The 27,594-nt window shown below is 37.9% G+C and overlaps 1 protein-coding gene across 5 annotated transcripts in view; it reads right to left on the reverse strand.

The window, feature by feature from the left end:
• CRPPA (CDP-L-ribitol pyrophosphorylase A) overlaps positions 1-27,594 on the reverse strand; it is a 305,622-nt gene that overhangs the window by 261,340 nt on the left and 16,688 nt on the right. For 4 of the 5 annotated variants that reach the window (XM_057304543.1, XM_057304541.1, XM_048213153.2 and 1 more), the window contains exons 2-3: positions 25,349-25,625; positions 7,414-7,563 (exon numbers count right to left, since the gene is read on the reverse strand). In XM_057304543.1, coding sequence (XP_057160526.1) covers positions 7,414-7,563; positions 25,349-25,625 — 427 coding nt within the window. The remainder of the gene's footprint in view (positions 1-7,413; positions 7,564-25,348; positions 25,626-27,594) is intronic. The other variant, XM_057304542.1, reaches the window with a different exon arrangement.

Raw genomic sequence — 27,594 nt, forward strand, 5'->3', positions numbered from 1 at the left:
TTGCATCCCAGCACCAAACATATATTCAATGTTTACCAATACATTTCTACAAAATATGTCAGAAGTTGAGAAGAAGTTCAAAATGTTTAGCTTTTATCTGTTAACTTGTATAGGAATTCTAACTGGTGGGTTTTTGCTTTCAATGTAGTTATTTCGTGTTAAAACTTATTCATTGTGCTCAAAATCAGGAAGCCACTCTTTGGTAAGGATGGATTTGGGTTTTGGGGGGGAGGCGAGAGGATTTAGAACTTTAAGCATTTTTTTTTTTACTTTCACTTTCTTCCCAAGTGTTCATTATTTTACTAGGTTGTGAAATCAAAACATGGATACTAATTACATAAACCGAAGAGCAAATTATTTCAGGTCTGAGTCCTTGTGTGCATTTGCATTCAACTTTCTTAAGAATTTACAGCAAAACGACTCTGCTGTGCTACTTTTCTCAAGGAAGTATGCCTGAGTCCAAGTGCAGCAGGCCCCTTCCACAGAAGACCAGCAGAAATCCCTGCATACACCATGTCTTCCAACCAGAGTTCTGCAAAGCTTCATGACTAGTGCAAGTACCATTAGGTCTCACTTAACAAGCAAACCAGAGCACACCTAGTTAAAACTTACCACATTCACGCCAAGGATCAAACACTGCCCAGGGAAGGACAGCCTCTGAAGACAAGTGGCCTAAAGGATAGAGCAGCAAAGCACAAAAGTAGAGTACATGCAGCACACACCACGGACACTCCCTGAGGCAAAAGGCCCTGGACACCATACGACCTCTTCTACAGAAAGCTATTACTCTCAGGAGGAAATACAACAGGCTTTTTTAATACAGAGAAGATGACTGAGACTTAGACAAAGTGCCAAGATCAAGGAATCCATCCCAGAAGAATGACGAAGAAAAAGTCACAGCCAGAGATTTAATCAAAACAGATACAAGTAAGATGCTTGATGAAGAGTTTAAATCAACAGTTATAAGGATACTTGCCAGGCTTGAGAAAAACATGTAAGGCATCAGGGAGACCCTTATTCACTGAGATAAAGATCTAAAAAAAACAACCAGTCAGAAATGATAAGAGCAGTAACTGAGATTCGAAACAGAGTGGATGTAAGAACCACAAGAATGGAAGAATCAGAGGAATGAGTAAGTGATCATGGAAAATAATGAAGCTAATTAAAAGAGAGAGTAACTATGAATCAGGAGAGCAGACCTAGGGAACTCAGTGACTACACTGAACAGATTAACATTTCTATCATAGGAGTTCTAGAAGAAGAGAGGATAAAGGGGGCAGAAGATTTGAGGAAGTAATACCTAAAAACTTCTCTAATCTGGGGCAGGAAACACATATCCCACTCCAGGAGACAAAGAAAATTCCCACCAAAATCAACAAAAGCAGGGCAACACCAAGACATATTATAGTTAAGTTTGCAAAATATAGTGGTAAAGAAAAAAAATCCTAAAAGTAACAAGACAAAGGAAGTCCCTAACTTGCAAGGGAAGACCCATAAAGCTACCCACAGATCTCTACACAGAAACTTGGCAAACCAGAAGGGAGTGGCACACTATATTCAACATGCTGAGTGGGAAAAATCCACAGCCAAGAATATTCTATCCAGCAAAGTTACATTCAGAATACAAGGAGAGATAAAGGCTTTCCCAGACAAACAAAAACGAAAGGAGTTCATCAACACTAAACCAGCCCTGCAAAAAGTACTAAAGGGGACTCTGAGCGGGGGGAAAAAAAGACCAAAAGTGACAAAGAATAGACAGGAACAGAGAAAATCTCCAGAAACAATGACAAAACAAATATTAAATGGCACTAAATACATATCAATAATTATTCTTAATGTAAATACACTAAACACTCCAATCAAAAGACAGATGGTGTCAGAATGGATTTAAAAAAAAAAAAAAAAAAAAAAGGACCCATCTGTATGCTGCCCACCAGAGATTTATTTTAGACCTGAAGATACCTGCAGAATGAGAGTGAGGGGATGGAGAACAATTTATCATGCTAATGGATGTCAAAAGAAAGCCAGAGTAGCCATACTTGTATCAAATTAACTAGATATTAAACCGGAGACTGTAACAAAAGATGAAGACAGACACTGTATCGTAATAAAGGGGACTATCCAACAAGAAGATCTAATTGTAAATATTTACGTCCCTAAGAAGCAAGCACCCTAATATATAAAACAATAACAAACAAAGGAACTCATTAATAATACAATAATCCTAAGGGACTTTAACATCTCACATTAACGGACAGGTCATCTAAGCAGAAAGTCAACAACGAAACAATGGGTTTGAATGATACACTGGACCAGATGCACTTAATACATTCAGAACATTTCATCCTAAAGCAGAATACACATTCTTTTCAGGTGCACATTGAACATTCTCCAGAAGAGATCACATACTAGGTCACAAATCAGACCTCATTAACTACAAAAAGATTAAGACTATACCATGCATTTTCTCTGACCAAAATGCTATGAAACTTGAAGTCAAACACTAAGAAAACTTTGGAAAGTCTACAAATACATGGAGGTTAAACGGCATACTACTAAAGAATTAACAGGTTATACAGGAAGTCGAAGAATTAAAGAAAACAAAAAACAAAAACATGGAAACAAATGAAAATTAGAACACAACAGTCCAAAACCCTTGGAACACAACAAAAGCAATCCCAGGAAGGGAAGGAAGTATATACCAATACAGGCCTACCTCAAGAAACAAGAAAAATCTCACACCACCTAACCTTACACCTGAAGGAGCTAGAAAAAGAACTAACGGAAGCCAAAAGCCAGCAGAAGAAGGAAAATTACAATAAAGAGTAGAGCAGAAATTGGTGATAAACAAAAAAAAAAAAAAAACAGATCAATGAATCCAGGAGCCGGTTCTTAAAAAAATAAAATAAAAAAATAAAAATAAAAAATAAAAATAAAAAACCTATTAGAATTGATAAAGCCCTAGCCAGACTTTTCAAAGAGAGAAAGGACCCAAATAAGATCACAAATGAGAAGTAACAACCAACACCCCAGAAATACAAACAATTAGAGAATAGTATGAAAAATTATATGCCAACAAATTGAACAATCTGGAAGAAATGGGTAAATTCCTAGAAACATGAACTACCAAAACTGAAACAGGAAGAAATAGAATATTTGAACAGGCCTATAACCAGCAAAGAAATTACATCAGTAATCAAAAATCTCCCAACAAAGTCCATGGCCAGATGGCTTCCCAGGGGAATTCTACCGCACATTTAAAGACTCCTCAAACTATTACAAAAAACAGGAATAGAAGGAAGACTTCCAAATTCATTCTATGAGGCCAGCATTACCCTCATTCCAAAACCAAAGACTCCACTAAAAAAGAACTGCAGGCCAATATCCCTAATGAGCATGGATGGAAAAAATTCTCAAAAATACTAGCAAATATCAAATCCAACAGTACATTAAAAGAATCATGCACCACAAGCAAGTGGGATGCAAGAGTGGTTCAATATTCAAAATCAGTCAGCGTGATCCCCCACATTAATAAAAGGATAAGAACCATATGATCCTCTCCGTAGATAAATAAAAAGCATTTGACAATGTACAACATCCATTCATGATAAAAACCCTTGACAAAGGAGGCTCAGTGAGAACATACCTCAACATCATAAAGACCACATATGAAAAACCCAAAGGTACTATCATCCTCACTGGGGAAAAACTGAGAGCTCTTTCTCTGTAGTCAGGAACAAGATGGGAATGTCTATTCTCACCTCAGTTATTTAACATAATATTGTTAAGTCCTAGCCTCAGAAATGAGACAAAAAGAAAAGGCATCCAAATCGGCAAGGAAGAAGTCAAAAACTTTCACTATTTGCAGATGACATGATACTCTATATGGAAACCCCGAAAGACTCCACCTGAAAACTGTTAGACCTGATACACAAATTCAGTATAGTCACAGGATACATAAATCAATGTACAGAAATCTATTGCATTTCTATACACCAATAATGAAGTAGCAGTTAGAGAAATCAAGGAACCACGTTACCCAAAGCAATCTATACATTTAATGCAATCCTTATCAAGTATCACCAGCATTTTCCGGAGCTGGAAGAAACATTCTTAAAACTTGTATGGATCCACAAAAGATCCCAAATAGTCAAAGCAATCTTGAAAAAAAAAAAAAAAAGCAAAGCTGGAGGCATCACAATTCCACACTTCATGTTGTATTACAAAGCTGTAGTGATTAAGACACTATGATAATGTCACAAAAACAGACACATAGATCAATGGATCAGAACAGTAAACTCAGAAGTGTGCCCACAAATATATGGAGAATTAATCTTCAACAAAGCAGGAAAGAATATCCAATGGAAAAAAAGATGCTCTTAAACAAATGGTGTTGGGAAAGCTAGACAGCAACATGCCAAAGGATGAAACTGCACCACTGTCTTATACCATACACTAAAGTAAATTCAAAATGGATGAAAGACCTCAATATGAGACAGGAAAGAATCAAAATCCTGAAGGAGAGTACAGGCAGTAACCTCTCTGAACTGGACCATATAAATTTCTTACTAGATAGGTCTCCTGAGGCAAGGGAAACAAAAGCAAAAGTAAACCACTGTGACTTCAGCAAAACAAATCTCCTGCACCACAAAGTAAACAATCAACAAAACTAGTAGTCAACCTACGGAATGGGAGAAGGTATTTGTAAATGACATAACTGATTAAGGGTTAGTATCCAAGATCTATTAAGAACTTATCAAGCTCAACATGCAAAAAAAAAAAAAAAAAATCCACAAGTAATCCAGCTTTAAAATGGGCAAAAGACATCAGTACACATTGCTGGAAAGAAGACATACTAATGTCTAACAGACACATGAAAAGATGCTCAACATCACTCATCATCAGAATGGCTAACATTAACAAGACAGGAAACAACAGGCGTTGGAGAGGATGTGGAGAAAGGGGAACCCTCTTACACTGTTGGTGAGAATGAGAACTGGTGCAGCCACTCTGGAGAACAGTATGGAGATTCCTCAAAGGGTAATACAAGTACCCTGTGATCCAGCATTTGCACTAAGTATTTACCCAAAGAATACAAAAATATGGATTCAAAGGGATACATGCATCCCAATGTTTATAGCAGCATTATCAACAATAGCCAAATTATGCAAAGAGCCCAAATGACCAACAACTGATGAATAAAGATATGTGTGTGTGTGTTTATATATATCACATACACACATACATACATACACACAATGGAATATTACCCATAAAGAAGAACAAAATCTTGCCTTTTGCAATGACATGGATGGAGCTAGAAAGTATTAACCTAAGTAAAGTCAGAGAAAGACAAATACCATTATTTTATTCATAGGTGGAATTTAATGAACAAATTAACATGGGAGGACAAAAAGAGGCAAACCAAGAAACAGACTCATAACTATACAGAACAAACTGAGGGTTACTGGAGGGGAGTTGGAGGCGGGTGTTAAATAGGTGATGGGTACTAAGGAGGGCACTTACTGTGATGAATACCAGATGTTCTATGTAAGTGATGAATCACTAAATTCTACATCTAAAACTAACAATGCACTGTATTAGCTAGCTGGAATTTTATTAAAAACCTGGGGGGAAAAATTAAGATCTTACAGCAAAACCTTTAAAACAATTCTATAATTAAGAATTCCTCATCTGAACCACAGAACACAGATAATTATCATGTTACTATTTTCTGAATTCTCCCAAGAATACAATAGAAGAGTGTTTAATTCATTCCATACAGTGAATGCCTTAGGGGGGTGGTCCCCACTGCAGTGTGCATTAGGATCACGTGGCGGAGATGTCTGTTGAGACACACATTGCTGGGGCCCATTCCCATAGTTTCTAATTAAGTAAGTCTGAGGCGGAGCCCCTGATTTTGCATTCTAACAACTTCCAAAGCACACCGATGCTCTCTGGGAACCACACCTTGAGAACCAGTACCTCAGTGCATTAGCACTTAATTCTCCACAAAAACCGTGGAAAAATGTTTCTCTGATGTGCAGAACATGAGATTATATTCAATTTCTCTTCTAAAATATATTAGGAAGACTGACAGGTGATAACTCCAAGAATTTAAGGATGAGTAATTTCAGGTAATAAGGCAGATGTTGTCTAACTGCAACAGTTAGGCTATAATATACAGTCTTTGAATAAAAAATTGTAACATTAAAGGAGGGCACGTGATGTAATGAGGACTGGCTGTGATATGCAACTAATGAATCACTGCAGTCTACCTCTAAAACTAATACACTATGTTAACTGAATTTAAATAAATTTTTAAAAATTCACTATAGCTTAACATTGATATAATTAATGGCCATATACAGGTAAATTCCTATACACCAAACTCTTTAAGAAAACAGTACCTACTGTGGCAGATGATTCATATCATTAAAATGGTTTCTTATGTACATCACCTCATTTTAAAACTAACCGATCAAGATTGAGTTAACTTATTATGGATGAGACCACTTTCCCTCCAAGGTAAGAGGCATTGTTGTACCAGAAATGTCAGTATTCCTATCACTACTACCTTCACGTTCTTACAAGTCCATCTATTCCAAATTCTTCACTGATTATTTAACATCAGCCTAACAATGAGTTAGTTCTAACTTATTCCATTGGGAAATTTCTGACAAGCATAATACCTAATAATCAGTAACTATTTAATCCATAAATATGCAATACATGTCAATAAAAGGTCCCAAAGCATTTTCAGAATATGAAAAACAAAAAAGTAATCCAGATCATCTAAACATGAAGTGATTATGTGAGATTTTAAAAGAAGTTAGTTTGTGAATTCATATGTTAAAGATATCTACAGCTGTGCAGGAAACGTAGCATACAGGCCTTAAATAGAAAGACTACCCCTGCACCTGGATATGGGACATTGGCTCTTCAGTTTTCTCAGTGAACAGTCAGCAAGTGTGGTTCACTATGCTCACACTATTTGCATTAACAACATTGGTCATGTTAGACACCAGCTTTCCTTCTGGGAATCTGAATTTTTTGTACATAGGCAGGGGACGCCTATGTGACCAACCCCAATAAACACCTTGAACACCATTCCCTAATGGGTTTTCCTGCAGAGAACCATCACCCACATGTTGCTAAATTTTCATTGCTCCTGGGGGAAAATAAGATGCTTTGTGTGACCCTTCAGGGGAAGGTGAGAACCTAAGAGTACACCTGGATTCTCCCAGACTCTGCAGGTGTTTCTTCTGTGACTCAGCTGTGAATCCTCTCTACTTCACCGTTACCAATTTTAACTTGAGTCCAACTATACGCGGTATCTTCCAGCAAATCTCCCAAAACAGGAGTATTCTTAAGGACCCCAACACAGCCATTTTCAGAAACCAGGATTCTCACCTGCTGATATGCTTCATAGATCACATCAAATAGAAAAGCCTGTGGCATTTCACTTGCTCTGTGTCTGGCACGTTCTAGTGAATGGTCTAAGCAACCATCAGCAGATGGACTGATTACAGTAGATACAAGAGGTCGAATTGCTCCCGCTGCCTAAAGGACAAACAGAGATCCAGTTAGCATTTATTTCATGTAGAGTATATTTCGAAGTCAAACTCTGAACTCTCTCATTTTGGGGAGATTTTATTCCTAGCTTTAACAAGTAACCTCAAGAAAATATTTGGAGTGTTGATTTGGTTCATAAATCAGTATTTCACAATCAAAACCCCTCTTTCTTAATATTACAGTTCCATGTAAGAAAGAGATTCTTTTTTCCATTATAGGTTCACAAATCCTTTGGCCCACTGGCCATTGCAATGTAATACTAGTTCAGAATGGTAAGATCTAAGTGGGTATTCCATGAAGGTGCAAGGGTGAAGAAAGAGTTGCTGGGGGGAAAACAGACATGGATTACATGTCGATATTTATTAGTGTGCTTTCAAAAGTTTTACTTTCAACACAAATAATTAAGGAAACACATCTATTCCCTAAGATCCCCAAAATGAGACCAAACTTAAGTAACAATGATTTACGTCTTACTCTCATTCCTATAAAACACCTTTCCCTTTCAACCATTTGAGAGCAACATTCCCTCAGGTAAAGTAGCCATTGATTTCAATTGCTCTGATAAAAGCTTTCCCCTTTATAGATGCATCTCAACATCACACAAAGGCACATTCATACCTGACAATTTATCCCCTTTATCTTTAGTAGTGCTTCATTGTCGTCTTGAAGGTCATTACCAGACGACTGTTTTGGAGAAGCAGTTTTAAAATATAGTTCCTATGGTAGGCCATTAACCAAGCCTCCTCCAAAAGTTATCTTTCATGTAACAAATACGGAGAGATATTACAGCACATCAAACCAAGGAGCCAGCCAATTTGGTCTTGAGAAGACCAGTATCTGTGCTAGATAGCCCATAAACTAGCCTATAAAACCCCAGAGACTGGCTGAAAATCAAAGCTAATATGTGAGCCAAGTGGACAGTTTATAAACTGTCACCATTTCCAGTGACTCAAGTAGAAGTCTGGAGCCCAGCAATAAAGGCAAAAATGAGGAGACCGCCAGGGCTGAGAGCAAGGGAGTGATGTCCAAGTAGGCAAAAGAGAAACAAGAAGAAAACCCAATTGTTCAAGCCTGACACATATCAATAAAAGTTAGAAGACAAAAGAAACACATCTGCATGCATACATACATACATACACACACACACACACACACACACACACACACAGCCTTTTAAGGGAAAAGTTGTATTTTTCTATTGCAACCATATATACGTAATACTGGAATTTTATACCAGGCCATAAGGCAAATCTATTTAAGAGAGAGAATAAGTCACAGAATGTCAGCATGAGGACTTTAGCAGACTCTCTCTCCAACAAAAGAACTACTGAAAAGTATTTTACAACAACCATTTAAAATCCTTGAAGGGCATGTAGCAGATGAAACATTTTTTCAAGAATATCAACTAAATCTTGGTAAAAACAGAACTGTGGTACTCAAGTCATGATCTATTTCTTTCTTAATGGTCCACCCAGCTCAGTGTGACTGAAGTTCCACTTGGAGTAGGTATGGCTGAGAAGATGGGGCTTTCCTCTCCTCCTACTTTCCAGGGCAAACGGTAGAGGGCTAGCACTTCCCATCCCACTCAGCCCCAGGTCACATAGGCTAAATTACAGCCCACTGTGGACAAGAGATCGGAGACTCCCTTCCTAGCACAAAGAATCCCCTCCCAAGTGGACTATCTACCCCCAGCACAGTAAGCACAGATTGTGTACTGGGCCCTGAACACGCTTAACCACCGATCTCACACAGGGCAGAGGTTTTGCACCAGGAGAAGCGTAACAAAAAGGTCAGAGTCCTCAAATGTCTTCACGGACCACTCTGCTCATGAAGTAAGAGTGTCACTTAGAAAAACAAGGTATCATGCCCCACCAAGTAGCAGTGTGGTGATTTTCTACAGGGATAGAGACAGGCTGTAAGAACAGAGCTATCAAGCTCTCCCAAAGGGAACTCACCTTGTATGAAACTGACTGTGACCAAGTTTAAACCAAAGTGCACTCGCAAGAGAAACGGAGACCATCACGCTAAGTAATTAAGAGGAAGGTGGTAGCTACAGGACAGCAAAAAGCGCAACTGTTGGCAAGCTAGTCTACCAGAGATAACCACAGCAAGAGACAAGTAACAACAGACCCTCTGGAATCAGAGCAAACTTCCAATACTGGCCTCAAACACTACCCTTGCAAGAGAGCCAAAGTTTAAGTGAATCAGATTATAGAGCATTTTATACCTCAGTCACTGTCAAGAAGAGAAGAAGGGAGGGAAGGAAGGAAGAAAAGAGATGAAAGAAGAAAAAGAAAAGAAAGCAATTTGTAGGCAATGAATAGAGTTTATCAGTTGAGTGGGATATCAGAGACAGTAAGAGATTAACAAAAAAGACAAAAGGAACCCTACGAAACCACTTTCATTCCAGCCTGGCTACATTCATGCCCAAGACTGCACCCTCTGTGAAGGGACTTCAGAGATTTCACCGGGTAGGGGCAAAAAAAAGACTTCATTGAAATAGATCTGCAAAGCCACATACAACAGTAAGTCCTGAGGAAATGGGAGGGAGACTATCATCTAGAACTGATAAATTATCTAAAGGTCTACCGACCAAAGAATGGATAAAGGAATGTGCTACATATATCCACAAGGAAATATTTTTTAGCCATAAGGAAATTTGTTTTCCTCCGTGCTTCAACAAAGGAAGTCCATCCAACAACATGGATGGACTTCAAGGGCAATGTGCTAAGTGAAGCAAGTCAGAGAAGACAAATACTTTATGATCTCACCTATATATGTAATCCAAAAAAAAAAAAAAAAAGGCTCAAAGATACAACAGATTGGTGGTGGCCAGAAGTGGGGGGGGACAGAGGTGGGCAAAATGGGTGAAAATAGTCAAAAGGTGAAACTTCCAGTGACAAATTCAAGTCCTGGGAATGCAATGTACAGTATGGGCTATAATATTCCACAGCATCAAGTTGCTTAGAGATCTTAAAAATCCTAAGAAAACGATTCTCTATGTCTGGTGACAGATGTTAACTTATTTTGGTGATCATCTCACAATGTAAACAAATGTTGAAACATGTTGTACACCTGAAACTTATGTTGTGTATCAATTATACCTCAAAAGTCTGTCAAAAAACTTTTACATGTGATAATTTCAAAACGTGGAAGGTGAACATACTAATAATGAATCCAAGAAGAAATTAGGAGAACAGAAAATAGAAATGAAAATATACAATATGAAACACAACACGCAGCTGAAGCAGTTCTAAGAGGGAAATTTATAGCTGTGAATGTCTACGTATAAGGAGACATTCTCAAGGCAAAAAACTCTACCTTAAGACTTACACTCCTATCTGAAGTTTTTTGGAAAGAAACAACAAGAAACCGTCAAACTAAATCAAGTGTAAGTAGTAAATAGAGATTAGAATAAATGAGTGCAGAATATAAAAATAGAAAAAATAATCAATATCTAAAGTCAGTTCTTTGAAAGAAGTAACAGGATTGACAAACCTTTAATGGACAAACCAAGGCAGAGAGGGGATTCTAATTAGTGAAATCAGGAATCAAAGCGATGGTATTTCTACCAACCTCACAGAAATAAGGAATACAGAACCATGAACAAGTGTATTTCAGCAAATTAGATGGAATTTCTGTTTCACAGAAAGGCATCAAGTACAAAAACTTATTCAATAATAGACAATTTGAATAGACCTATAGCAAGTAAGAAAACAATTAGGAATTTTTAATTTGCACCGAATAAAAGCCCACATAGCTTCACTGGTTAACCAGAAGAAAAAAAAATTGAATACCAATTTCTCACATTATTCCAAAAAGTAATATAGCAGAGAATACTTCCTAACTCATTCTGTAAGATAAGTATTACCGAAACCAGACAAAGGCATCACAGAAAAGTACAACTACAGACCAAAACCCCTGATGAATACAGATTCATAAATCTTCAACCAAATACAATACTAACAAACCAAATCTGGCAATATATAATAAGTATTACATACCATAACCAAGTGGGATTTATCCCATGAATGCAAAATTGATTCAACATGCCAAAAATCAATGTCATTTATCACATTAATAAAGGGCAAACACACACACACACACACACACACACACACACATACACACACACACCCCAACAGATGCAGAAATAGCATCTGACAAAATGCAACACTCCTTCATGAAAAAAGCATGCAACAAAATTAGGAATAGAACTTGCTTTAGCCAATAAAGAGCAACTATGAAAAACCAACAGGTAACATATTTGATAAATCCTCCATATTTTCACTTTAATATCAGTAACAAGAATACATCCACTGTCACCACCTCTGTTAAACACTGTATTGGAAGTTCTCGTCAGGAAAGTTAGGCAAGAAAAACTAATAGAAGGCATCCAAAAGGAGTGAAACTATCTCCCTTTGCAGACAATATTGTATAGAAAATCCTGATAAATTACCCTTAAAAATAAAAAAGGAATAAATAGATTCAGCAAAAAGGCACAGGACAAGATCCACATTAAAAAAAAAAATCACTTCTCTCTACTAGTAATGAAACATTAAAAATTCATTTACAGTAGTGTCAAAAAGAAAACATGTAAGGAGATTTAACAAAAAAGTTAACAATTTATTCTCTTAGAACTATAAAAATTCCCAAGGTCCCATGCAAAAGCCAGCATCTCTACCTACTCGCTGGCACCCATTCCCTCTCAAAACTTTCTCTACAGCAAAAATCCTCCTCCTATCCTGCCTGATCAATTTTTATTACTTCACTCAACTATCTTCATTAGTGTCCAGGCATTCTGTGACACCTCCAGTCAAGTCATCCCTCCTTTGATCACACCTATCTTCCAAGTAGGACCGAATTTCTCCTAGTCAGTTTCAAATAAAATTCTGTTGAAGCAACTGAGCTATCTGTACTACTTAGGATCTCCCGTGTCTGCCTCTTCCCATGTTTTCTTGAAATCTACTTTAATGAGGATTATTATGTCTCCCCAAATGCAAAAACTTATCTAGCAACGTCACCCATGATCCCCACATGGCCAAATCCAACGGAGAGGTCTGTCTTCTCAAGAGCATTTGTTCACCTGGCTTTGAGAAACAATTTTCAAACAACCATTTCACTGCCACACTCTAAAGCCTCACTCTAAATGGTCAAATGTTCATAAGCTGGGACCTCAAAGTTCTCTAGCTACACTCATTCTGTAAGTGACCTCATCAAGTCACAACACTTCACACACTGCCTATATGAGAACATCCCAATCTATACGGCCATCCTAGAATGTTCTCTTCCATTCTGGACTTTCATAACCAAATACCCTATTTAACTTCTCAGATCAAGAGCTATGCCTCAACTATAAAATAACTGAGATCAGTTTTGATTTCACACATATCACACATTCCAAACCTGTTCCTCCATACACTTCCCATTTTCATAAAGGTAAACTCTATTCTTCTAGTTCTTCTTGTCAAAAACCTTGCGCATCATTGATTTCTCTCTCATATTCCAAACTGAATCCATTGGCAGGCCCCATTATCTTCGAACTAGCCCACATCGGCATACACTTCAGTGTTTCCACTGCCGCCGTCTGAACCCGAGGCACCCATCCTTCCTCCCTCAGACCTCATACAGAAAATAAAGGCCATAAAAGAAGACATTAGTATTTTTCACTACATTAAAATTAACTGTAAGAAAATTATTATGAGGCATATAACTAGCAGAGTATTTGTGCATACAATACATAATTCCTAGAAATCAGTTTTTACTTGAAAAATACAAATGTGTAACTAAAATTTAAATTAAAAAAATAGAAATATGGGCAAAAGACTTTCATGGGCAATTCAAGGAGAACATATAAATCTTTAAGTACTTGAAAATTGCCCAACGTATTAACAAAAGACTAAATTAAACCACAAAGAGAAAGCATTTTCTACTAACTGGAGTAAGGAAAAATTCAGTCTAACAGTATCAATTGGTAAGGACATGGCTCTAACTCAAATTCTTGTTATACCCTATTGAGTAGAATTTGCACACATTTAGAAAGTAATTTAGCATCAACTGATCAAAAATGGTGGTAACATGCATTTATCTCAACTCTAGTGAAATCCCTGCTCATGTGCTTCAGACATTAATAGTAATGTTCATGCTAGCAATGTTTACATTGGCAAAAATTAAACATATGTTCACCAACTACAAATAGATGAATGGTGATATAAAGCAAGTGATCACGAACACATGATAGCTACAAAGATTTACATGAACACATTTCCCTAAATGTATTATTATTATTATTTTTGCAAAAGAGCTGTCAAAATAAAAGCAAAGCAGAAGTTGAATGATACAATTTTTTTTTTTAACAGGGGTATTAAAAAGCATACAAACCTAGTAAGTCCTTTAGGGATACGTGCCACAAAATGGGAAAAACAAACAAACAAATCCAAGAATAAAAACAAATTCCAGGATGTTTATCCATGTGGGGGAAATAAACAGGATCAAGGCAGGGATACTGTTTTAAAGTGACAGTAATGTTCCGGTGGTAGATCTGCAAGTGTCCAAAGTGCTGTTCATGTTCCCCTTTTTTAATTTCTAAGAGTGTATTTATGGACTCTCATTTTGACTACGAAAAACTTCTCAAGAGAAGAAAATCATCCACATTGCGGATGTAATATTCCAGACTTAGTAAGGTTCTGGTTTAATGGAAGCCTAGAGATCAGCTGTCGAGGAGTACAATAAGAAGACCACTTAAAGCACAAGGTGGCTACTAGCTTACTCAACAAAATGACATGAAAAGGATGTCAAATCAATCAGTCAATCAATCTCTCTTTGGCTGACCCTGTTTTTCCTCCAATTACCACTCACTCAACTATCTAGTTTAAACAGAGAAGAAAGATGCTAAAATTGACAGGCATGTACTCCATAGCTGTTTCCAGAGAAAGAGACTTTTGTTCAGAAACATAAATCATCAGTTATATTGATCTTTTATGAAATTTCAAGTATCAAAATTAAGATACAAGTATGGACAAAGTCATTCAGTTGCCTCTACAATAGAGTTATCTGGGTAGTTTGTTATATGATTATGTGAAGCATAATTCTGAAATTGTCAAACACACTGTTTCATTTGGAATTAGCATAATAAGCCCTGAATGGAAGCTTAACAGCTCAGCACCAAAGTGATTACTTGCCTCTCCAGCTAATCTATCAAAGTATTTCCACATGTCAATGCAAGGAAATCAACATAGATACAGATCATACAATGTGGAAAAATGAACCCCACCTCTTCCGTTTACTTTTAAAAGCACATTTGAACAATACTTATCCATGCACAGAGCAGGTGCTGACATGCATTCCTACTTACATATCTGCGGTCAAGCTAATTATGACAATGCACTATAGAAATCTTGACTATATAATTACAATTTCATTTAGCTGAGTTGTCTTTATTCCAAGACTACTTAATAAATGTTTACACAATCACATCTCTACAGGTAATCATTGGCCATTATAAGATTTTGAATATTTTTTATTTTGAAAATAGAATACCTCTGATCTCCTTCTGTAAAAAGAAATCATGTATTCAATACAAAAATCCAAGTATGTTATAAAAACCTATCCAAATTGCTCTATCATTCCAAGTGCCCCTAAAAAAGGGTATGTACCAAGAATAAGGCCCGCATTTGATATAGTCAACTTTAATTTGTGAAAATTAAAGTAGTACCATTTTACTTAAATTAAAATGATCTGAAGAATTCTTACATGTTCTGAGTGTTTAATAAGGTTTATTACATTTTAATCCCAAGACTTACCATGGTTCCTTGATCTGCCCCTCTTCCCCAACTTCATTTGAGAGTAATACATAGAATATACAGGGGCAGTAGTTTTAGATAAGCAAAACAAAAGCTTTTCATGCAGTAGCTTTTTCAACATCAGGAACAGATCAAGCTTTACCTCATTCCATAGTGGTCAGGGAATAATTCACTACCTGCCCTTGGCACTTCAACTTTTGTCGAATAAGCCTCAACTTTCCCACCAGATAATCAGAACTCACTGTGTTTTCACAAATCAAATTGCTTCCTTAGACATAGGACTTAACACCAATGTTTCTTTCCCTCCAGTAAGATACAAAATCCAATGGCCCAGGAGCACATATTACCTGACCCCAACCTCATACTGAACTCTGAGCTTCAACGTACTTGATCATGATCGAAACTAACCCGTAGAAAGCCAATACAAGTTACTGTTAGCCTTGGTCAATTCTACTTAAGATTGTTTGGAAAGTAACATCATCTGCCAAGTCATTGTTCAGCTCTTTTAAAATAAGCCCAAAATACTATGACTACCCAGTATTAGAAATTTATGCAAAGAGTACATTCTTCCTGATGCACACACATTAACTTTTACTTCTGAAGTGTACGTTAATCATAACTAAGTATAGCCCTATTGTAAAACACAGATTGCCCACACACTCACACATCCCCGTGTCAGAGTTTCTGGTTATTAAATTACATCGCTTCTCTTCAGAGAAGAACTCAGATTTTCTAACTAAAAACTAATGTTGGTAACCATCCTATAGGACCTGGGATAGCCCCCCCAACAGAGAGCATCTTTCCCAAGATGTCAATTGTGCCAAGGTTGAAAAACCCTGTGCCACTTCCATATTCAGATACAGAAAAATCTAATGTCTGGAAGTGTAAAAAAAAAAAAAAAAAAAATCCCTTTACCTTAAATACTGGAAAAATCACCCAATATATTAAGTATAGGGGACTCTTATGAGGTAAGCAATAAGATATACCTTGGTCAAGTGTTAAGATCACAAGCAGTTGAAACTTGTTGATTAGGGGCACCTAGGTGGCTCAGTCAGTTAAGTGTCTGCCTTTGGTTCAGTTCATGATTCCCGGGTCCTGGGATCGAGCCAGGATTCGGGCTCCTTGCTCAGCAGGGAGTCTGCTTCTCCCTCTCCCTCTGCCCCTCCGCCTTGCTCTTCTGAGTCTGCACACTCTAATAAAGTCTTTAAAAATAAAAAAATATTTTTACAAATAAACTCTTTAATTAAGTACTATATCCATCGGTAGGGCAGCCTAGTTTGGCAAGCAATTCAGTGTCTGAACTAATCTCACACAACCTTGCAAGGATGCAGGGAGGGCAGGAGCACAGGGATTTTAGGAGAAGAGAAGATCAGACTTACTGGCAGGGAATGGCAAAGAAAAACTGAAGCATACGAAAGTACTCTTATCTTATTACCTCATGGATCACATCGTCCAATCAGGTCCAGCCAATCCAGGTCCCTTAACATTTTTCCCCCCACTCTGTACTTCTTTCTCTATTTCAGTTGGCTGAAATAGAACTTCGCCACTCAGCTGGATCAATACTGTAGATCCCAAATTAATTTCAGTTCCCTTAATCTCCTCCTGTACTCCACCTATCAAACCAGGGAGACAGTCATCTTTCTAAACTTCAAGTTTCAGGTTTTTTCTTCTTGGGGGTGGAGGAGAAGGCAGGAAATCAATGGTTCCCCTGCCTTGTCTCCAGAAGCTAACTCAAGGAAAGAGATCAGGGAGAATTAATGAATTCAGACCTACACATGATCTCAGACATGCTGAAAGAGACAAATTTAAGTCGTTCTTTTCAGCTGGAAGTTGAACGTACGAGGTCTGGAATTATAGCAGAGAAGGTGTAGCATGAGAGACATTTTAGAGAGAACACGTCAAGTGGTAGTTAAAATGGTTACATGCAAATGCTTTGCGCCAAGTAGAATAATTGTCTCACAAAGTTACATGTTGAATTCTTTTTATATAGTACTCTGGAAGAGACAAAAACATAGGGACAGAGAACATATCAATAGTTGACAGGGATTACGAAGAAAGCAAGGGTCTGAGTACCAAGCAGCACCAGGAGGCAATTCTTTGGAGTGTTAGAAAGCTCCACTGTGATTGCAATCATCTGTACAGATATAAATGCTCAGACTATGTACCTTCCCCAAAGTGAAATTTACTGTAGGTCATTCATTTTTTCAATTAAGTAATGTGAACATGATTTTCACTGTTCAGAAGTACTTTAAGTTGTAACAGAAGTTAAAAGGAATATTTAGAGTTTGGAAGATGGATCTGAAAAGAGCGATCAAAAAAAAAAAAAGACTACAGTCACAGAAGACAAGGTGGAAAGAGTTGCAGAAGGAAGATCTGGTTAACACTGTCAAACTTAACTAAGCCATTCTGTATACACTCGTGTTGTAGTTCATGTCTAATGTCAGCTACCTGGAGTTAGCACCATCCCCACAATTCACAACCAGACTGCCTATACTGTAGACACCAGACACAAGTGGGGTCCTCACATCATATACACTCCTGACCAACCGGCTCCAAGTCTAAGAGACTCTCACAGCCCCCACTGAAGGTCACCAAAACTCCTGGAACTCAGGAAAATTATTATGACTATATTTTGATTACGATTACTTCAGACTACACGTTAATGACCAAGGATATTTTATCAGAGCAGATAAATGAAGAGACATATGAGGTAGGGTCTGGGAGAGTGCACGACATAGCTTCCCCGGTGCCCTCTCCCCATGGAATAAGCAAGTGTCATGCTGTCTGCATGCCACTCTTCAACCAGGTAGCTCCCCTGAGCTTCAGGATCCAGGGTTTTTACTGGGATATCTTTTTGGCAGTTTGAGTAATTGAATCACTGACCATGCGGTTTAATTCGGTCTCTAGCCCTATTCCTCTCCCCAAGAGGTGGAGCTGATTCAAAGCCTCAAATCTCCTATCACCGTGGGTAGACACCATTAGTATTTCTGCTGACCAGCCTCCACCTGAGTAATCTTATTAGCATATCATCAGTGGAGAACCAAGGGGCTCATTAAAAAAAAAAAAAACAAGACCATCCTATTACTTGGAAAACCCCATATATTTCCTTTCTCCCTTCAAGGAACCAAGTATAAAAACCAGTCCACTTCCTTATTTTACAACAGACTAAAAATGCACATCTAATTTGGGAACTGAAAAGTTACAGGTGAGTTTGGACAGAGTGGTCAAAGGAGAAAAAAATCCAGATTTCTGTGCACTGAGGAGTAAACTGAAGGTACAAAAGCAGGAGCAATAACGTGACTGTTATTGTCAGAAGTTGATTAGGGAGGAGAGAATAAAACATGATTAGAGGTGCAAGAACAGAGGGCTTAAATACGTGCAAGTAATTAAGGAAGTATCTTCCCTCAGGAGCACATCTCGAGGAGGTTGCTTTCCTGATGCACTGTCATTTCCAAATTCATGTTATTACTGGCAGTTCTGCGAATATAATAGCTAGCTTAGAAGTCCTAAATTATTCTCTCACATTTCTGTATTCCAACTTATTTTACCCTTGCCAACATCTCTCTTAGAACAATGTCCTTGTTACTGCTTTTTTCATCTCTGGGCTTTTAATTATGCAGAAATACACAAGTAATTTATACTTAGTAAAACTTTTGTACTTTCAGCAGTATAGCTGATAAATTATCTTGCAAAACCTCTTGCTATTTAAAAATCTCAGGAAAAATGTTATTAACAGTTTTTTTCCCCAGTGTGACTTTTAAAGTTTTTTTTCCCCCTAAGGTTTTTTAGAACTAGGACTCACAAGATAACTCCCTAGGACTAACATCAGAGCCAGAATCCAAGGAAAACAGCAGCAGAGATGCTATGGGTTAATAAGAGGTTTTAGTTTAAACAAATGAGAAGGAATGAGGAGTGACATTTTGAGCCTATGCTACTTGGTCAGTTAGAACTGTGATCCTCCCATAAAGATGCCTATAACCATTTAAAAGGTAGACCACCTAAAGTACAGTATCCAGTGTGGTGAGACTGCAGAGAACTACTTTCTGTCCTGACTTGGATTCTGACGGGGACGGGAACCTTCCCTGAGAAGTCCTAACACCTTAATTTGATGTGAGTTCAGATTTTGGCTTAATGTTACCTTAAGATGGATAAAACCTCAAGCCAAAAATTAACATAAAGAGATCCCAAAATGGTAAAGCCCTCAGGATCCCCAGCAGAACCAACACAAATCTCTTCCAGAAACACATCCTCGTCCCATGCCCAAAGGACTCCTACTTACAATGTCTTGCCAAACATGGGCCTACAATACAATTTACTCAACAGAAAACAAATCACAAGTGAAGAAATAAGTGAAGAACTACGAAGAATTACATTAGCTACAATGGATTAAATATTCATATTTAAACACTGAAAAACAGAATATAAAATCTTAAGAAAAAGGAGGCCAATGATATTTGAAAAGGACTGAAACTTCTAGAAATTGAAATTTTATTAAGAATACTTCAACAAGAGATTACATTAGGGCTGAAAAAAATAACTGAAGTTCCCCCAGAAGACACCACCATTCTACACACACACACACACACACACACACACACACACACACACACACGGGGGGGGGGGGGAGATAAGAGGACAGGGTAAGGTTTACCATACATACAGTGATGTACAATCAAAAGATAAAGCTGTAGGGTGGGAAATGGGGCAAGGTCAACATTTACAGGATAATGATGTAGAAGTTTCTAGAAATGTTAAGATGTAAATCAAAACTCTTAAATAAATCCAAAGCAAGGGACAAAAAAATTCTCATCTAGTCACATATTAGAGAGAGTGCACATTACCTGCAAAAAACAAGGGACCTTAAAATCAACCTAACAGACATTCCATAGCTAAGATAGCAATGGAGTTGGAGGACCCTAGACTTGGCTTGTCCCTGTAACATAACTAAATAATTATCAAATCATTCTGAATACCCAAGAAATCAACTTGAGTACTGATAGAACAAACTGTACAACTAGAGGGAGAGAAGAGGTCACATCAAGGAAAGTACACAGTGCTGAGATGTAGTTTGGGGGAGAAATGCACTGCAAGTACCATGGAGGTGAGGGAGCCCTGGTCACAGAGAGAGCTCAGAGAGAGAGAGAGACAACAGTGCAGAGGGGAATGCAGGAGGAGAACATTTCCCCAAAGCCACTGGCTGGAAAAACTAGAGAGGCTGATTGTCTGGAGTTTTTTTTTAGAGGTCAGGCTGGAATCAAGTCCCAGGGCACTGCCCTGCTCCTGAAGAGAAGGCAAGCAAACCACCCTGGGGAACACTGCATGACGGGAAGATCATTTAATGCACAAAGGGAGAGACTGTTTGCTCTTCTAGCATCTGTGAGAGGTGGATTTTGCAGAAATGCTTCTCTAGGGACAAAGGAGCCAGTGGGCACCATTTCCCTTCCCCACCCCTCCACCTAGGTGCAGAGACACCTACTGAGGTCAGCTAACCCAGAAATTGGGTATTTAGCCTGCTTTGCTGCAAATTCCATGCCCCTAAGCTCTGGTGTGACTGCCCTTCTAGGTAAAACCTGTGTCCATCCCAGTGTGGCAAAACCCTCCCCCCCAGAAGACCAATCCAGCCCACCCCACCTCCCTTCCACACATCTTCCAACCACTGAGTTCTGAAAGGCTTCAGTTCTAGTGTAAATATCATCAGGTCTCATTTAACAAGCAAACCAAAGCATATCTAGTTTAAACTTGCCACAATCTTGGCAAGATCCAAACACTGCCCACTACAGGCAAGGAGAGCCTCTGCAGATGACTGACCTGAGGGACAGTGCAGCCAAAACTCAGCAGCAGAGAACAGAGTACACACTGGAGACACTCCCTGAAGCACCGGGCCCTGGAAACTATATGTATCTTCTTCATAAAGCCACTACTCTCAGGAGCAGGAAACATAACAGGCTTTTCTAACACATACAAGACGACAGAGACCTATACAAAAACAACAATATGGAAGAATTCATCCCACAGAAAAGATCAAGAAAAGGTCATGGCCAGAGATTTAATCAAAACAGATACAAGTAATATGCCTGATGGAGAATTTAAAGCAACAATCATAAGCGTACTCCCCAGGCTTGAGAAAAACATGGAAGACATCAGGGAGAACCTTACAACACAGAAGAAAAGAGCTTTATAAAAAACAATCAGGCAAAAATTAAAACAGCAATACTGAGATTCAAAACCAAATGGATGTAATGACCACAGGGATGGAAGAAGCAGAGGAATGAGTAAGTGATATAAAAGATAAAATTATAGAAAATGTTTAATGAAAGAGAGACTTATGGATCACAAGAGTAGACTTAGGGAACTCAATGACTCTATCAAACATACTAAGATTCTTATCATAGGAGTCCAGAGGAAGAAGAGAGGGAAAAGGAGGCAGAAAGTTTATTTGAGGAAATAGCTGAAAGCTTCCCTGATCAGGGGAGAAAACAGAGATCCCAATCCAGGAGACACAGAAAATTCTCATTAAAATCAACAAAAGCAGGCCACATCAAGACACACTGTAGTTAAATTTGCAAAATATAGTAATAAAAGAAAAAAATCCTAAAAGCAACAAAAGTCCCTAACTTACAAGGGAAGACCCATAAGGCTAGCCTTATGGTCTAGAGTTCTACACAGATCTCCACAAAGAAACTTGGCAAGCCAGAAGAGAGTGGCATGGTATCTTCAATGTGCTGAATGGGAAAAATCTGCAGCCAAGAATATCTATTCAACAAAGCTATCTTTCATAACAGAAGGAGAGATAAAGAGTTTGGACAGACATTGTCCAAGGAAGACATACAGGTAGCTAACAGACACGTGAAAGATGCTTGACATCACTTATCAGGGAAATTCAAAACTACAATGAGATATTACCTCACATCTGCCAGAATGGCTAAAATTAACAACACAGGAAACAAGTGTTGGCAAGGATGCAGAGAAATGGGGATACCTCTTGCACTATTGGTAGGAATGCAAACTGGCACAACCATTCTAACAAAGAGTATGGAGGTTCCTGAAAAAGCTCAAAATAGAACTACCCTAAGATTCGCATTACTACTTATTTACCCAAAGAATACAAAAATACAGATTTGAAGGGACACATGCTTCCTGATGTTTATAGCAGCATTATCCAATAGCCAAACTACAGCGAGAGCCCAAACATCCATCTATTGATGAATGGATCAAAAAGATGTGGTATATATGTGCAACACAGTATAACTCAGCCAAAAAAAAGAAAGAAAGAAAAAGAAAAGAAATCTTGCCATTTGCAAGGCCATGGATCAAGCTAGAGACTATTACACGGAATGCAGTAAGTCAATCAGAGAAAGACAAATACCATATGATTTCACTCATACATGGAATTTAAGAAACAACAGGTGAACATATGGGAGAAAAAAGAGACAAGCCAAGAAAGCCTCTTAACTATAGAGAATAAACTTAGGGTTACCGGAGGAGGGTTGGGCAGGGGGAGTAAGTGGGTGATGGGGATTAGGGAGGGCACTTATGATGAACACCAGGTGCTGTATGGAAGTGTTGAATCACTAAATTCTACACCTGAAACTAATATTACACTGTATGTTAACTAACTGGAATTTAAATAAAAACTTGAATAAAATAAATTTTTAAAAAATCAGCCTGATAGAAAAGGCAGGTAACTTTCAAGGGATACAATTAGACTGGTAATGGGATACTATTATACTGGTCAACAGACTTCTCACAAGTAGAATTAAAGCCAGGACACTATATTTTGAAAGTACTGAGAAAGAAAAAATAGTTATCAACTTAGATATTTACATCCTAGCAAATGATCAAGTAAAAGGCAGAGATAACCTTGAAAGGACTTACCTGCTAGCTCTACCAAAGTCTTCTCCCCTCCATGGAACCCAGAAATGAAGCTTATACAGATAAGATAACCTAGGTCCCAGTGACAGTTCCTGCATGCAGATAACTCAATTATGTGAGTTCATTTCAGTATTGATTTCATGAAAATGTGTGCTTCTCCAATTCTAACATGTGCCTGGTTCCTTCATTAGTAACATGAGCATGTTAAGCATTTCATGTATCTGTATGAAACTCATTTTCTACTTTCCTGAAAATTATTCCCTAACACCATCAAAACAAGACCTTATTTCTAGCAGACACCAGGTTTCTGAAGCTAAATTGTGACGATAGCACTTACAACTAGCTTCTTAATGCCAAGTTCCAGCAATTTCATGAAAATACCACGTATGATTTAATCATGTACATAGTACGGTATTTTGATTAATGTTAATTATAAAGATAGTCAAGGAATTCCAATAAATCAACAAAAAAAAGTCATAACTGCTATACATGTTAATGTTTCATTAAGTCACCAGTTAAACTAGGGTATCTTGGCTTATAACCACAGCAGTAGGAGAATCCTCTTCAGTTTCAGACCTACTACCAAAAGTATCACTTTACTGGCAATTTTTGAAATAAGATCTCAAAAAGAGTAATTGACCAACAATTCCAAATGTTTAATTTTTATAGTGAGCTTGATTGATAGTTTTCCAAAAGGTAATATAGGCAAAGACCTCTATACTCACCAAGGACTATAAATTTTTAATTATCTGCCCCAACTATCTAGTCCTCCCTAGGAACTTATCAAATTTGTCAAGTTTCACTCTAAGTCCTGAAGAGTTCTAAGTCCTGTACTGCTTCATTCCTCCTTAGGGCACTTCTAAGTGATCATATTGCCTCTAGCACAGCTGAGGAGCCTGCAGAACAGGAAGGAGTCACAGAAGAAGTAGGGGAGCCCTGATCCACTTTTGAGGTCACCTAACATACCTCTATCACAATTTTCACTCCATCAAGGTAACTTTTTGAAGTTACATTCAAGAAAAAGGTTTTCTTCGAATTTTGGATTCTCATACAGGTTTAAAAGGAATTCATGTTGCAGGGAGAGAACATTAGCAACAATTTCCTGAGAAAGAGATTGCACTTCCATATAGGTAACTAAAGAGAAATCACACAGTATCTTTTCCAGATAGGTATTTTTTTCAACTTACCACCCACCTGGCAAAGAAGGCTTAAAGGACTCCTTCCATTTGTCTACAATCCTGGGTGTTGTAATTCATCTTAATACCTTTTTATTTTTAAGTACTTAGCACTCTACTGAGTAGTTAACACCTAATTTCCAACCCTAAAAAACCACAAGGATTAGCATCTGTATTTTTACAAGGCAAAGGGGCTCGAAGAGGTTGCGCAAGTTGCTCATACGCCACTAATTAGAAAGCCTGAAAACTGGGCCTACGCCTGGCCCACTCCACAGCCTGTTGCTACCATGCTGTACCAAGTGCATACAGTAATTTTCACTCTGTCTCAAATTTAGACTATAAACCTCAACTTATTTTTACGATTTTATCTCATAATATTAAAACAACGATGTTCTGGAGATTATAATAGGGCTTTGGCTATCCTGTGTTCTTCTGGTGAACTAGAACACAGAATTCTGTGTCATCTTAAAAGATTTTACTTTAAAGGCTGTGAAAATCTTGTTCTGCTATTTGTGCTGGAAAGTAAACCACCTCCAAAAAGTCAAAAACACGATTCAGGTGTGATGAGTTAGATTTTTTATTATTATGTGCATCTTAGACTTGAGTTTTCTTGGGTGTTTTCAGGTAAGTGCACAATGCTTCTCATTCCTTCAGTGTACATTCAGAACCATACTCTGAAGACATTACTACATTCTTCTCCAAAAACCTCATAGAATGAGGGACTATAAGAAAAGATAAATTCTAGTACCGTCTCATGATAGAACACTTCAAGCTTCCTAAAAAAAATTGAGCATTACGTCTTTAAGTCAACATGCCTATTTTAAACAAACGGACATTTAAATATGATTTCATCAAAACCCAGCAATTTAACATTTTCTATAGCATGTGTGTCTTTTATCCATTTTTGGAAGTTTAACCACTTACCCCATGTTCCTTAGCAGCTGTGACAACTTTAAGAAGGACATCTTCCTCAACAAAGGGTCTCACAGCATCATGGATTATCACAACTTCTGGCTTAGAGAGGTTAGAGTCAGGCTGGTCCTCTGCCAGTGCTTTCAGTCCATTGAAAATTGACCTGTGGCGGGTCACTCCAGCTTCAACTAGGGAGATGCGCTGATGTTGGTACTTCTGAATAATACCCTTCATCCTGTCCATGTTCTCTCCAGTTACTGCTACAACAATGTCCTTTATCCAACATACTCTGAAAGAAAAGTGTGCATACATTTAACATAAAGGGCCTTATACAAGTTAAGCTAGTAGCAAACTGAATTAGTAAGTACTACTGTAACTTCTTAGGGATATTGAAAACTGAAAAAATCATTTTAATGCATTTTGTCAGGTCTAGTAAAGAGGCTGATCATCAGTATTCCATACTCTACTTAATAACATAATTTCACTATGGACTATAAAACATTACATCTATATAGACATTATACAATAGATACAGATTCCTGAGTAATTAAGTTTGAATTAATTAATCTCAGTAAAATGAGAAAAAAGAATGCAGTAATAGCCCTTTAAATTGATTCTTTCCAAATAATGTATTCAATAGATTAGGAACAATTCAAAGCAGTTTCAAATACCCAGAGTTCTGTGTCTTGGTCAAGTCCACTAAATTGCTAAAAAAGTTCAATCACTTATCTAACACAAACTTTGCCTACATCAAGGTGAAACATTATAGCTGAAAGAGGGAAACTAAGATCATATAAATATAAGTGAAATTCAAAATGATAGACTTTGTAATAAAATATAAAATTAAAGAATTAACCTATTGAGTCATACAAAGTATTGAGCAATTTTTCTGTTGTACAACATTTTCTTCTGAAGACTCCCTGACCTATTGCTCTGCACAGCACACAGCACTGAGAGGCAACTGCGTTACATCTTGGCAGATTTCTCTTCAACACCAGTGCTAACAGAGCTTAATGTCATTAAACTCTATGTTCCACAGCCAACAGGCCCAAAGCAGGCCAACTGTCTCTGACCCATGCTATCAACTCTGAATAAAGGTCACTTTAAAATTTAGTAGAACTCCAAAAACATTTTTAAGAACTCTTAGCCTGTGAGATACATGTTCATGTCAGATAGTTCAAGTGTTATGCACATTTTTACAAAGATGCAAGGGTCTGAATATTACTTAGTGAAATTAACTTTGTTTATATGAACTCAGTTGATTTACTCAATTATTAACCTCCAATCTTCTGTTATTCAATCAACCCTTTCCATAATCCAAACCCCACTGTGCCTGTGGCTACAACAACAGTACAGAGATGAACACTAAGAGCTACTTTATAGGCACACTGTCTTTTCATTTTAAGTCCATTCCTTTAATAAGTATTTATTGCACACTGAATCCATGATCAGCATTGAGTACACAATGAAAATAAACACTGACTTCGCAGAGCTTACAGATCAAAGAACACCAAGGAACAAATACAAGCTGTGATCAAGCGCTATGAAGAAAGCCAGGCTTCTGGATTGCAAGCAAATGGACTATTTGACCAGCACAGGGAAGGCCAAGATGACACTCCCCAAGGAAGCTAAATGTGCTGTAGGATGCAGATGGTGAGTGGCAGGGGGAGAAAAGGCAAAGGGGTACGAAAGGCTGGTGGAAGCAAAGGCCAGGTCAAGATCCTGAGAGCCAGGAAACCACTTGAGTCATATTCTTTAAGCAAAGGGGAGAAGAGCCTATGAAGAGGCTGGAGGTCCAGGCAAGAGCCAGCCTGGGCTAGGCCACAGGAACGTCCCAGACCATGTTATGGGTTTTAATGTTATAATAGAAAAACGCTTTATGCAGAAAAGGACATTTACACCTACAAGAAAAAAGAAAAGGAGGAGGAGGACGACGACGACAAGGGAAAGAAAGAAAATAAAAAGAAAGAAAAGAAAGAAAAGAAAGGAACGAAAAATGCTCACCCACCCAAATGTTCTAGGTATTGTTTTAGGACAGAAAGGCCCCTAAAATAGGGTCACCTCCTAATTTCCCAAACCTGCGAAGGTATAACCCTACATGCAGAAGGAACTTCACAGAAGTAAGTTAAGGATCTTGAGATGGAAGAATCATTCTGGACTCTCTGGGTATAATCACCAGAGTCCTTACACATGAACAAGAGGCAGAAGAGTTAAAACAGGAGAGGAGTTAACAGAAGCAGTGCTCAATGGGATAGAGG

Source organism: Ursus arctos, unplaced genomic scaffold, assembly GCF_023065955.2.
Source record: "Ursus arctos isolate Adak ecotype North America unplaced genomic scaffold, UrsArc2.0 scaffold_3, whole genome shotgun sequence".
NCBI classification, from domain to species: Eukaryota; Metazoa; Chordata; class Mammalia; order Carnivora; family Ursidae; genus Ursus; species Ursus arctos.